Source organism: Nyctibius grandis, chromosome 14, assembly GCF_013368605.1.
Source record: "Nyctibius grandis isolate bNycGra1 chromosome 14, bNycGra1.pri, whole genome shotgun sequence".
Lineage (NCBI taxonomy): Eukaryota > Metazoa > Chordata > Aves > Nyctibiiformes > Nyctibiidae > Nyctibius > Nyctibius grandis.
This window is the reverse complement of record NC_090671.1, coordinates 5,974,412-5,987,730: the sequence shown is the minus strand read 5'-3', so window position 1 is coordinate 5,987,730 and position 13,319 is coordinate 5,974,412. Positions and strand designations below refer to the sequence as shown.

The window sequence follows — 13,319 nt, the reverse complement described above, 5'->3', positions numbered from 1 at the left end:
TGCACATGGTGCTCTGCGTCTGGGAACATTTACAAGACTAACTTGGAGAATAAAATGGAGCCTGTTATTCAGGCTGGTCTTGCTTTAAAGATGGTTTATGTCTATGGTCTCAGGATTGGACAGGCTGAATTTCCACTTCTGGATTTTTCTGCACACAGTTCACTAGTCAGTTTTGATCAAAATCAAACGTGGATGGGTTACACAAGCATCTCATACCTATGAATGCAAAGTTCATGCAAGAGTTGGAATAGTAGCCATAACACTTTTGCTTTCACTGTGTTGTCTGGTAAAAATAGTGTATCTAGAACATACCCAGTGATGACTTGCTTCCAAGGAGACCAGGCCTGCTTTCATTGTTGTATTCTGTAGGGTGCAGCCATAAAATTCTTACAGTGTTCAGATCTTGTCATTTACAAGCAGCTTTCAAAGGCAGGAAAAGTCCTGTTCAGGTAAGTTTAGGTAACAGATGACTGTCTTTACTAACTCCTGCAGTTTCTACAGAGAAGAGACTACTTGTAATAGGCTGCAGAGCTATGAATTCTCTACTGACCAAATGGACTTCGGTGTTTTCTAGGTATACTTTCGTCTTCATGCTTCTATTTTGAAACTTGTGGGGAAACCAGACTCTGGAGTAGATGCAGAGATACTAGTTAGTTTCATGAAAGAAGCTTCTGAGGGACCATTTGCCAGGGGTGAGGAGAAGAACACCCCAAAAGTTCCAGAAAAGTGAGTGCTAATTTCCAGGAGTATCCTCTAAAAGCATACTTACAAACTACTGTATAATAAACTATTAAAACGAAGCTGAATGAAATATAAACCAAAGTGATTAGAATTAATTCTAATGTTTGCAGTTTTCGGGTGTCATGGGCAGTAAGATTATACGCTACTCTGAGATCTCAATAATTGGCACAGTGTAGATGGAAAGGGAACTAAATAGAACAATTTTGATCTTGTGATCCATTTTGAAGCCACTATTTATATTTATTAATAAAATTAATTTTTTTATCAACTTGTAACAAATGCAAAAGCAAAGGGTCTTTATTTTAAAGGATAAGAGACTTTAGTCCTCATAATTTGTCTCATTAACAACTACAAAATAAAGAATGTTTTACTATTGACCAGTGACAAGGGAGGAATATAACCTGTACTAAGAATCCATCATTTAGAATTTGTTAGTAAGATTTGATTACTGCATCGGGAATGTTGTAAGAACATGTAGGTCTCTTTTTGTTCTTTGTGCATGTCCCTAGTATGTTAATATTTTATTTTTTTTCTTGCCTCTCCCAGGGAAAAAGCTTGCATGATTGATGAAGACTCTCACTCTTCAGCCGGAACAGTGCCAGGCCCTGGGACTTCCCTCCCCTCATCCTCCGGTCCAGGTCTGACATCCCCACCTTACACAGCCACTCCAGTTGACCACGATTACGTCAAATGTAAAAAACCCCGTCAGCAGGCAACGCCGGACGGTACAGTCCCTGTTCTCAATACTGGCAGCACAGGGAGGTGCTCTAATCATGGGGGGTTTGACCAGGAATGATCAAACTGCTCATTTCAAGGAGGGTGATGGGTCTGTGGTAACACGGGCAATATTGAAGCTCATTACCTTTATAAATTCAGTGCTTTAAATAGAATCAATGTACAGTCAGAGCTTTAAATACAAAATTCAAAGTTGTCACCTGCCACCATTGGTACCTGTCACTTAGTCAAAACGGGAGCATCAACAGGAGGAGTATGTAGCTGACTGAATTTGCAGTGATATTTTTTTAAAATTTTTTTTTCCTCTAGAGCTAAATGTCTGAGCTTATTAGGAAAGATGTGGGTCCAGTCTTTAGAAGACTGAACACTGTTTCAGTGCCTGTGTGAAATGACCATGTGAAAAATTGAACTGTGGCTGCAACAAGACAAATTGTTAAAAAGGCAAAACCTAATGGTATTATCCTTTTTTGAAGGAGGCAGGTGGCAACTAATTTGAATATATTGTGTATCAGCACGAAGTGATTTGCATGACAGTCCAGTAGACTTCATCTTTTAATTTTTCTTTATCATTTACAATGACCGGTTAGCATCTCATCTCTATAGAATATATAGTGTTACAATAAATATTTGGCTTATAAATGCAGAAGGTAGGGTGGTATCACAGTGTTATTGAAGATTTTGTGAGAGAGAGAGAGAGAGAGAGAGAGAGAGAGAGAGAGAGAGAGATTAGATATTAAGTTACTATTTAAGTAACCTGACATTATTATTTGGCTAGGAATTTTATTCTGATTCTACTCTTCTGGTCATTTGTTTATCCATCTGGATCTATGAGTATCAGCACTCAAGGAGGAGTAAAATATCTGCAATGTATAGCTTAGTGTTGGTAGAATGTGGCAGACCCCACAGAAATGCTCTGCTTGATACGATTTTATTTCTGGAGGGTGGGCTGCTTCCTATTGTCATTTTCTGAAGAACAATAATTAACTTGAACACAAGTGTTCATATGCATGGAAACTCTGCAGGGTGAATTTATTCCTTTACCCCAACGACTAATTCTTGGTGAAACTGACAGAAGATCCTTCATCTCTTTCACTAAATTGAATAGAGAAATGTTCGTTTTACCCATGCTTACATTTCAGTAAGGAGTAATTCTTTGGGCTGTTTTGATATCCTGTGTAGTGTGTTAGCGTGGATGGGTTATATAGCGATCAGGCTCTTGTATTAGCCTTTTGATGTCTTTTGACACGGTAAGTGCAGAAGGGAGTAAATACTTAAACATTTCCTAAGTAATATTCCCTGTGAGAAGCAGTTCTGCCTCAGACTAGATCTGCTTAGGTCCTAAAGACTGATGAAATGTTCCCAGGAGATACATAAGTTAGATAAATATTCCAATACGTGTTGTTCGTACATTCACTCGAAGTAAGATATTATGGACTGTGGCATGCTAATTGCCCCATGGGAGCAAAGTTGGCTGCTTAGCAAAGCCTGAAGGTGCAAGCTAAGGACCATCTGCCTCTGCCACGGCTGAAGGAGCAGTTTTTGGGTCCACTAGCTTAGCCTAGCTAGGACTAAGCTTTGCTGCTGTCGAAGCAATTCAAAATGTCAGCTGCTGAAAGAAGCGGAGTTAGGGTGATCTTTAGGAAGGCTTAGTGTAACCATGACAAGTAGAATTGCAAGTACTGCATCACTAATAATGTTTTGTAAGTTGCTGGCGCAACTAAACTCTGGATACAGCATATTGAAGAGCCCCAGGAAACGGAAACATTTGTCTTGGGGCTGTTACAGATGGAAGGAGAGCTAACAGGCTGAGCAATGCTCAGGAGTCTTCCACTTCCCTATTACTACATTTACTGCGCTCCTCTGCGTGCGTTTGCATTGTACTTGTATTAAAATACATACTTTTGACGTAAAATGCTCTTGACATCTTACATGTAATCACATCACTGAAGTAAACTGGTGCCTGCATTTCCATTGTGCCATTCCTAAAAATAGCAAGAAAATATCCATAATTTGACTACTCTTTAGACTTTTTTCACAATTCTGACGGCAAACAAAACTGTCTGTATTGTTGTTCACAGAATGAATAATCTGGCCTAAATTCAGCCTATATATTTATTCTTTCTGAGGCTTGACAATACTCTTATTTACTTTTACTCATGTATTGATATTGTTGATCATATATGACATAAACAAAATAAGAGCATTTTGCAGAGTCTTACCTACAAAGGTCTCTTCATATGTTACCACAAGCAAACATGCTAGCTGGGATCCCTGTCATTGCTGACCTGTGAGACCTTCTTTGACCATTTTTGAGTGTTATACTTCAAGAAAACATGACCTGTGAGGAAAGAGAGAAGGAATTGGGATGGTTTGTCTAGGGATGAGAAGACTAAGGGGAGATATGACAGCAGTGTAACCTATATAGCGTCGAAGGCTGTACAAAGAGTTAGAGGCAAAAAAACAGGGTTTCCACGTCCATGAGAGACAGAACAGATGGTATTAGACTTAAATTGCATTTTCAATCTGGACATTAGAAAATAGTGTTAGAGTAGTATTAGGAAATTCTATTTAGCAAAAAAAAAAAGGTGAAACACTATAATATGTTCCTGGGGCTAGTATAACGCTGCAACACTTCAGCACTGAAAGTCTTTAAAATGTGGTGATACAGCCATCTGCCAGGAATTATGGAGATTTAATTTATCCTGATGGAAAAAGGAATGGACTAGGTGAACTCTTGCGGTTCCTTCTGAGCCCTATTTCTTCTATTAATTTTATGTTGTTTATGGGGTTTTGGTTTGTTTCTGGTTTTTTTTTTTTGTCTTAACAAGATAACCAGCAATGTGCCTTCTAGTGCAGCAAATGATCTCATTACAAGCAGGAGAGAATTACTGTACAGCCAGGTGTCTTTTCTTGAAAATTTTGGGACTCTGATCTTGAAGCATTCCTCCCTAGATAGGTAAAGTTGTGAGGATTTTGGATACGTTGTATTTAAACGTGTCATTATAGTTCTGTAGCTCTCCAGCACGTTTTGCTAGTGGAAAAAGAAGACCAGGATATGCAGAAATCACTGTTAAAGCTGAGAGCACTGAAAAGCTTTATATCCAGTGAATGTTGGCGATACTACTTTTAAGTCGTATATTTAATGGAAATGGGAGAAAGGAACCAGTAAATACAGCTTGTGAAGTAACTAAACTTCTTTTTCCTCGTGGCAGCTGCTAGCATGTGTCTCCTTCAAGCAGACAGAAGTTTTGCTGAGTGGCAGCTGTTATTTGCTGGCTGACTAGCTGCTGTCATGTGTGTAAAATAGGCAGCTTCCTTTCTCTTTTCTTGTCCTTCCATTCAGCAGCATCTTTTCCTTCCTTCTGTTAATCCTGTCTTTCCTGTCATCACCCCTGCCTGTTGCTGTTTTATAGCCCTCCAAAATGAAAACTTGGATTTGATAGGAGAAGCCTGAGGCTTAGACTTTTTTTATTTTCCAAGAGCAAAGTAGGAAAAAAGAAAAAAACAGGAACTCAGCAGGAACCAAGACCATCATTACCTGGGATGTCACTGTATTTACACAGCTAAATGGCCAGGGTTTTATATACCAAACCAGACATGCTCATTGTCCTGCTTTATACAGGCTGGATGTATGTAGTCATTAAAGACCAATCACAGTACAGACTTCAAGCAGTTTCAATTTACCTAGATTTTGTGCTAAGCATTAAAGTTAGTTCAGAGAGCAGTAAAAGTATTAAAATTAAAAAAAAAAATCTGAATGAGAAATCTGTTTCCCAAAAAGTGAACTGGGAGATTGTTGTGAGGTCTTCTTTGCTGTAATAAACTTTTGTTGTGTTGATATTCAATTCTGTATTATTGTGGTGGTATGCAGTTGATGTATGCCGTATCCGTTGCTGTTGCAGTGTTAAAATGTCTTATTGTTTAAGTCTTCATCCACGTCATGTAGTAGGTTATGTGTAGTTAGTTGTAATTGTCCTTTTTTGGTGTTTGTCTTTGCCTGATTGCTTTTGCAACCAATATTGCCCGTGCTGCCTCTAACCTTTATACAAATCTCTGTTCCCCAGGCATTCTCTTCCTGCTTTTACCTGTCACGGCTTGCTTTTAATAATTGGCAAAACCTGCATGATAAACTCACTGGGAAAGGCTACTTGCTTCATGCTGTGGGAGAAGTCTCACTTCATAGTTTGCTGGTCTGTAATTCTGCAAATGTTATGAAGATGCACAGTTTTTTGTAAATGGGGGTTCTCAACATCGTGATGAGACAAAGGTGATCTCTGAGAAACTTTTTGCACCAGGTTGTCACTCATGCCAAACTAAATAAGCTTCTAAGATGGAGTGGATATTTCTGTGCATAAAAAGAATGTCCACATTGCATTTGGGAACATTAAAATCCTGCCCTTCAAAATTCTCTCTCTCCAGCAGTTTAAAATGAAATCTTTTGGTCTGCAGTACATATCCTTTTCTGGCACATGGTACTGGATGTTCGTGGGGACTGCATACTGGACTGCATGAATAATGAATCAGATCCAGTTTATTGCAGTATGCTCCATTTTTACCTTTCCCCAATTTAACCTCTCTCAGATCAGTAGAAGTATCACACTGACATTTAGTGTGAGATCATGTTAAAAGGATTTGACTAAATAAATGGAACATTGATGAGATACTCTGTTGCTCTGCACTTGAAGACAGAAGAAAAGCGATGCAGGACTACAAGTTACCGAAACACACTCAGTGTTCAGTGCAGCTGGACAAAACATAGACACTCATCTTTGACTCATGTTATAAGAGAACTCCCTTTATACATTAAGAGGACTTGCTGTCCTCAAGAAATTAACCTGCTCCCATGCAAATCTCTGCAATTCTTTTGTTTTTAATAATGTGCAAGTGCCTTTTGATACAGAGCTGATTGTTGTCTTCCGTTATGGGTGGAATCTTTGAAGAATGAGAATTGTGTGATACATCATGTTTCTGACTACTGACCAATAAAGAAAAATGCTCATACATACAAGTAAAGAGAAGAAGGGAGATATGGTGCCAGGCAGGCAGGACAAAGAGAGAGAGTCTGTACATCCACAGCCTGTGAACAACCCACCTTTATTGCATGAGACAAGATTATTTTTTTTAATAATATATAGTTAGTTATTCATAAGCTCCGAACTGTGCAGCAGGATTTTTCTTTACTGTAAATTGTGTTAGCATATGTATATAGCTCTTTAGAAAAGCTTTCTGTGCCACTCATTTCTGATTTTTGACTCATACCTGGTTGTTTATCACATTTCAGATACCTTCTTGTAATAACTGGGCATACATTTTCCTTCAGATATTTAAGACAGAAAATGATATTATTCAGAAAAAGTGAGTTAATACCCCGTTGGCTTTCTGAGCCTGTTACTTACCCCCACATGCAGGTGTTTCAGAGGTCTTCTCCCTCCTCCTTCTAATTTCCAAAAAGTTTCAAAGGATGGAGGGCAGACAACACGATTACTGAGCTGCATAGTAATTAATTGACAAAGGTGGAATACCTAATTCATATTGGCACCATGAAGCTGTAATTCAGCTCCCCTGAGAGTAAATTACATAAGCTTGTACCGTGAGAGATGTTACCTGGTCAGCATACTTAGCAGTAAGGCTCTGTCATTAGGATTGTATGTCTGCTTGTTCAGGTCACTTACACTTTTAACACATCCCTGTCTCTCGTCTTCCCTCCTTCAGCCCTGTGAGTGGACACAGTTTAGGTAACAAGGCTTACGGCGTGTGGCCCACAGGGCTTATGGTGCATGTGGGAGAATGCTGGCACAGGGTAATGGCTAGTGAAGTACTGAGCCTTTTTTGTCCTGTTGCATTTTAAAATTAAATAGTCATTTAGATTCCCCAAAGTTTGACACAACTTTTTACTGTTAATTGGTAGGCATGCAGGTGTTGTGGCTGAATGCTAATGGAGCAGTGACAATGACACGCTAATGGCTTTTTCTGGTACGGAGGGATAGGGTGGAATAGGGATTTTTGAAGTCAACCCAATAAACCTATTTCATTCAGAATAAGATTAACGTTAAAATGCTCTTAAGCAGAGAATTAAATCAAATGGACTAGAGATATTTTTGTAATATTTAAGACAGATGTGTTTCAGTAATGATAGTTAATTATCCAAGTGACTGACAGGATCTCACTGTGATACAATAAAGGTCTTGGCAGTACAGATGAACATACAACTTCTTTCTTCCCAATGACATCTTTCCAATAATAATTAATATTTTTTTTTTACTACTACTATCTTGGAAAGGTAACAAGATTCTTCCTTTTGACCTTTTTACATCACCTGTCCAGAGCTGCTCTTTTTCATCTGTTGGCAGAGTAGGTGCTGTAGTCTGACATAAAGTCCCTGAAATGTCACAAGTTGAGTACATTCTGAGGAATGAGTTTAAAGAAAAAAATTTGCTCTCAAGTGCCATTTCCTTCATCTTTAGAAATAAACATGAAATACTTAACTTCATATCAAATAGAGATTTCAGCTCGTCAGGTTGTTTGAAATCTTCCTAAAACTTAGGTGTGATGCAACAAAGTAATGAAACAAAATATAATAATACCAGAGAGAGAATCTGGTATCGGGACATATTTTTAACAGGAATTTTGTTTCAGTTGCTTATGCACAATTTAGTCGACCTTTTTCCCTGTTCGTTTCTACTACAGATAATAATTTGGGGACATTAATACTCAGTTGTATTTTTATCTTAGCCTTTGAAATAATAGGGAACTTTACAGGAAGGGACCTCAAAAGAATATTTAGTCCTTGATTTATCATTTGCTTATAACTGAGGGATCACTTCAGCTTTTTGGAAATGCTTGCCTTATTGCTATTGCCAGATGGGGGAACTAAGAAAATACCTTAGGTGAAGAAAATATTAAAACCAGCAATTTTTAAACTCTTAAATTATAGAGTTGCATTAAATTGTCTTTAATTATAGCAGAAACTATTAAAAAGCACTGATGTTCTCCTTGGATTTGTATCTTTCAAAAGGACAGGTATCAACAGCAGTTGGGAATTTGAAATTAATTCTCGTGTCTCACAGACTGCAGTGGTCTGTGGCACGTAGGTTGAGTAAGACTAATGACTGTCTCAGCTACAGTCGACTCTTACTAGATGCAGGAAAAACTTTACAACACAATGAATGTAAAACTATATGTTATGTGTTTGTCTAGTATATGTATAAGAATATTTATGAGCTAGGCTAGAAGAGCATAGTACTTTCATGTAGGAAAAACGTAGATTTTTTTTAAAAAAGCAGAGTTAGGATGTGATTTGGTGCAGTTGCCATGAGTTCTGCATTACATACTGCAGCATTTAGGTATTGGCAGAGCTTTTTTATTATATTAACGTACATCTTGGGTAACCTAACAGATGATAGCTATTTGTCTACCTGTCCTTGAAAACCTCCAGTGATTCTTTAGGTTCTTTATGCAATTTTTTAACTGTATGTAACAGTTAAGCTAGAGATTATGAAAAAAGAAAAAAAGCAATTTTCAAGCTGCAATTAAAACCTATTGCCTCTTGCTCTGTACTTAGTGAATATGAAGAGCAATTATTGTATTTTTATTTTGGTTAATTGTATGTATTTGGAAATTTTCCCTCATCTTTTTGAAGAGAAAGAAGTCCAGTTCTCCGAGTGTTTTTCTTATATGCCATGTCATTAATCTCATCATTTCATTTTTTTCTCCTCTCCTCTGAATTCATTCTAGTTATTCAGTGGTGTTTTTTTTTTTTTTTTAAATGTGGGTCCCAAATACAGACATCATAATTAAGCTTAATTTTCATTAGTGCTTAGTAGAACAGGAAGACTCTTATGTGTTTTTTCTGTGAAGATACTGATTATACATTCAAATGTGATAGTTTGCTGAATTGCTGTTACAATAGCATGACATTTTGGCCATTTCTGCTTTGAGAATCACTAATCCTTTATAGGCACATATGAATATATGTGCTGGGATAACCACGCACATTTTCTACTACTGATCCTATTATCTTTTAGGTGCTTATAGACATATTTATTTATTTATGCTCAAGTAATTCTGTGGAAAAGGAAGGCTGGCTGGCTTTGACCTTTTATCCTTTGTAAAGATAGGTACTACACACTGTTTTCCATTCCCTGGAACTTTACCCATCCTCTGTGACTTCTGAGAAATTAATACTAATAACTGGTGGTGGCTGCTAATTTCTGAAATACTCCAGTGTTTTTCATCAGGCCCACTTAGTTTGAAAGCATCTACTGCATTCAAGAAGTATCTAAAATAATAGGAAGTTGTCTCAATAGTAGTCTTCCTCTGTTTTTCAGTGATTAAGGAGCGAGATGTTAGTATCATTAAGATTATTTTTTTATGTAGTTAACGTATTGAAAGAAAAGAATGAACACACATACCTAGACCTACACTCATTTCAGTAGAAATTTCAAATCAAAATAGCTAGCTAACTGTAAGGAGGTATTTACGTTTGTTCCCCATAGGGAGAAGCTTCCCTGTCATGCATACATTTGAAATTTAACATGCTAAATCATTGTCTATCTTTGCATGCCAAGAAGTTAGTGTAATTTCCTAGTGATCTGATATCACTCTCGCATATTGGCCTAGCAGTTCTTAATTTACATTCTAATGCTTCATCTGTCATAACCCACACATCAGAACTGACCTCCAGGCTTATGGCAACACTTGGAAATTTGCAATTTTCTTTTTCTTCCCTAGATGAGTAATTCAGCCTCTTTGCCACAGATGCAGAAACTTCCTTTAAAAAAATATCAAGGGAGCTACTGTAAATGTTTTTCCTGATGCCAACTGGGAGTTCAATAGTATTCATTTGTACCACAGAAGGTTATTAAAGCTTTATAAATGAGTCATTTAAAGCTTGACTGACCTCTCTTCAGAATCCTTCTCTTCCCATTCTTTATAATTATATTCTTTCTCTATAAAACTTGTCATCATTAACCAAGCACATAACTTCCAATTAGGAAGCAAATACTGTTCCCCCATTCTTTTTCAAGATACAGTTTTATTAAGATCTGTTCACTGAAAGGGAAGGTTTTCGTTGTGTGGTAGTGAAAAGCCTACAGAGTACATCAAATTTGGTTTAAATTTGTTGGAATCCTAATAAGCAGAACCTGATCTGCAAGCTGAAGGTCTGCAGAGGGATTTATCTTGATAAAATAAATTCATAGGAGGCCCTTGGCTCTCTCCTGAACAAGTGCAATTCAGATGGAACAGAAGAAATTTAATTAAATTATCAGCTCATCTCAGAGCAAGGGCTTTTGCTTTTTTAATTTTCATTCTTGATCTTATCAAGAAAATTAATGAATAAGAATGCAATGGAACTACCTAGACAATGGATGTAACATGCCTCTTGGTTAAGCTATTCCTGTATCTTAAGCAGAAACTGGAAATTAATCTTTTGGGCTACAGATTTAGAGAGAATTGCCTGTATTGGAGTTTTGTGTTGGACACTGAATTATGTTGGCACAATATTACAGAAAAAACGCCCCTCTCAGTGGGAATATGCACACATCTTTCTGTTGGAGTTACTAAGCTGCATTTTTTTAGTCATGCAGGGTTGCCTCTGATAACCCTTGGTTATCAGAACTTGGGTTATATCAGGCAGGTTTCAGACATGGGTGGAAGGTTTTCACTTGCCTGTTCTGAGGTGTGAATTTTATCCCCTGTGATAAAGTCATGATCCTGTAAAACTTTTCCTGTGCTGTCAGAGCTATCAGCAGATTAACAACTTAGTTGTGACTGTAATGTAGTCAGCAGCCAATGTACACTACTGCACTCTGTCAAGGCAAAGTCACTTCTATTCTTCTGACTACTGCCTTGAAGTCCAAGAGTTTTCCTGTCTATCTGAGACCTAGTTCTTTGATGGATTGTTTATTTGCCGTATGAAATCACCTTTCAGAACATTTGGTGAACAGCATCTAACACCTGCAGGATAGATGGCATCAGTGATCACTCCTGTAAGTCTTTGCCCTCTAATGGTACTGATTTTTCTGTCCTTCACAAGTAATTTTTACCAGTAGTGTTGTTCATGGTTTTCTTTGTCAACTGAGCTTTGCTTGTGTCAGACTCAAAATTATACTGGGTGCTTTTCAAGGTAAATGGCACAGTAAACTGGGGAAATTTTATAGGACCATGGTAGCTGAAATATTGCATCCTCAGCCTAACTGCTTTTGAAAGTTGAGCATCATTGCTTTTGAATCAAATTCCAGGGTTATATTCTAGGAAGAAATGTGGTGGGGCAGGGAGCGCTCTTAATACATTAGTGTTAAATAATACCTAGTGAAAGAAGATTGGGGGTTTAATTTCTTAGCACAAAGAGGTGAGATGAAAATGATAAGTTGAACTAGACAACATAAAAGAAAATAAATACCTTTTAGACAACAGAATTAGCGGTTGTTAAGGATCCTGTATTGAACTTGTAAGAGCTTTGCAGAGTGGCTGCAGTTTTATGTTGCTGTTACCAAGATGCAAGTAGCAGCTTGATGAGTATGAAATGGTGCATTCCTTCTTTCTCTCTTTTGCAGAGAGGAGTCAGGATAGCACTGCAGCGGTGCTCTCTGACTCCAGTTCCACACAGGATATGTTTAATGAGCCTGCCAGTTCTCAAGACAGCCTGAGGAAGACTTACACAGAGAAGAGGATTTCTACTACCTGTGCTGATACCCTGATGCCCAGCAAAGAGACCCTGGGATCTACAGAGGAAAAGAGTATGCCTGATTTAATAGATAACGTCAGCTGATATATTCTCATTAAAATGTTTCTTCTGGCATGCAGAAGCACTGAAATATGCTGCACCGTGACTGAGAATTTTAACTAGGCGCTATTGCTGCATGTATGTGTGTAGCTTGGAATTAGAACTGTGCCTTGCGTGTGTGGCCATCATCCCAATTTATACTACCTGTTAAACCTTAAAAGAAAAGAATAATGATAAACTGCTGTCTGTGGTGGCCCTTTGACTGGCTTGCCTTCTTTTAGGTTATTATTTACTCTTTCTTCAATGTTTCAAATCTCTAAATAATTTAAGGAGTAGTTATTTGAAGATAATCTCAAACAGAACATTTTTTCTTTTCCCCAGGTATAGATGCCCTTTTTGTACTGGCCCAGTAGCAGCTTGATATTCAGTACATAGAAGAGCACAAATAGTGGAATTAGATGTTTTATTCCATTGGATACTTTATTTCAGTGAAGAAGTGGAATTGCTCTCTACCAAACTTTTCCACATGTAACAGTACTAAGTGTTCTGTATTCCACTGGAAAAATGGTTTCAAAATCCGTTAGCTGGTATTTCCCTTTATCTGATGTTTGTACAGTTGCATGTGGCAGTAGATAGAGAGGCTGGACTTCAGTAGGGAAAGATAAACAAAACCAGTGTATAAATTTTGCCCACCTTTCTGGGTTGTGGAACTGGAATGTTTTACATTACTGACATTTATTAGAACAAATGTATTTTTTCTATGAAGCTATCTGTAGAGTAAAATCTAATGCATACATAGATTGTGCAAGCAAATTTTGAAAGATTTCTGTTCTGGAAAACATGTTTGACTCAAATTTCAGCCTTATTGGAGAAGAAGTGAAGCAGCAGCTTTGTACTTGAGGATGAAGTATACTTTAGTATACCTCTCGCCTGCTAGGAGATAAGATCTAATGTAAGAGACTCTTCAGCGGAGCAAAGACACAGTAAACTTCCATGACTAAAAATCAAAGTTAAAAAGATTAATCTGCATGTAGCATGCATGTTTTCAGCAATAATGACTAGCTAACAGGAAACGTGGGAGCTCCCACTGTCACGGATGTTTTCTGAAGTAAGATTT

General features: G+C 37.6%; 1 protein-coding gene across 5 annotated transcripts in view; it reads left to right on the top strand.

Annotated features, from left to right (window-relative positions):
- CABIN1 (calcineurin binding protein 1) overlaps positions 1-13,319 on the top strand; it is a 111,613-nt gene that overhangs the window by 29,967 nt on the left and 68,327 nt on the right. For 3 of the 5 annotated variants that reach the window (XM_068412559.1, XM_068412556.1, XM_068412558.1), the window contains exons 25-27: positions 575-726; positions 1,288-1,466; positions 12,033-12,215. In XM_068412559.1, coding sequence (XP_068268660.1) covers positions 575-726; positions 1,288-1,466; positions 12,033-12,215 — 514 coding nt within the window. The remainder of the gene's footprint in view (positions 1-574; positions 727-1,287; positions 1,467-12,032; positions 12,216-13,319) is intronic. The other 2 variants (XM_068412561.1, XM_068412560.1) reach the window with 1 other exon arrangement.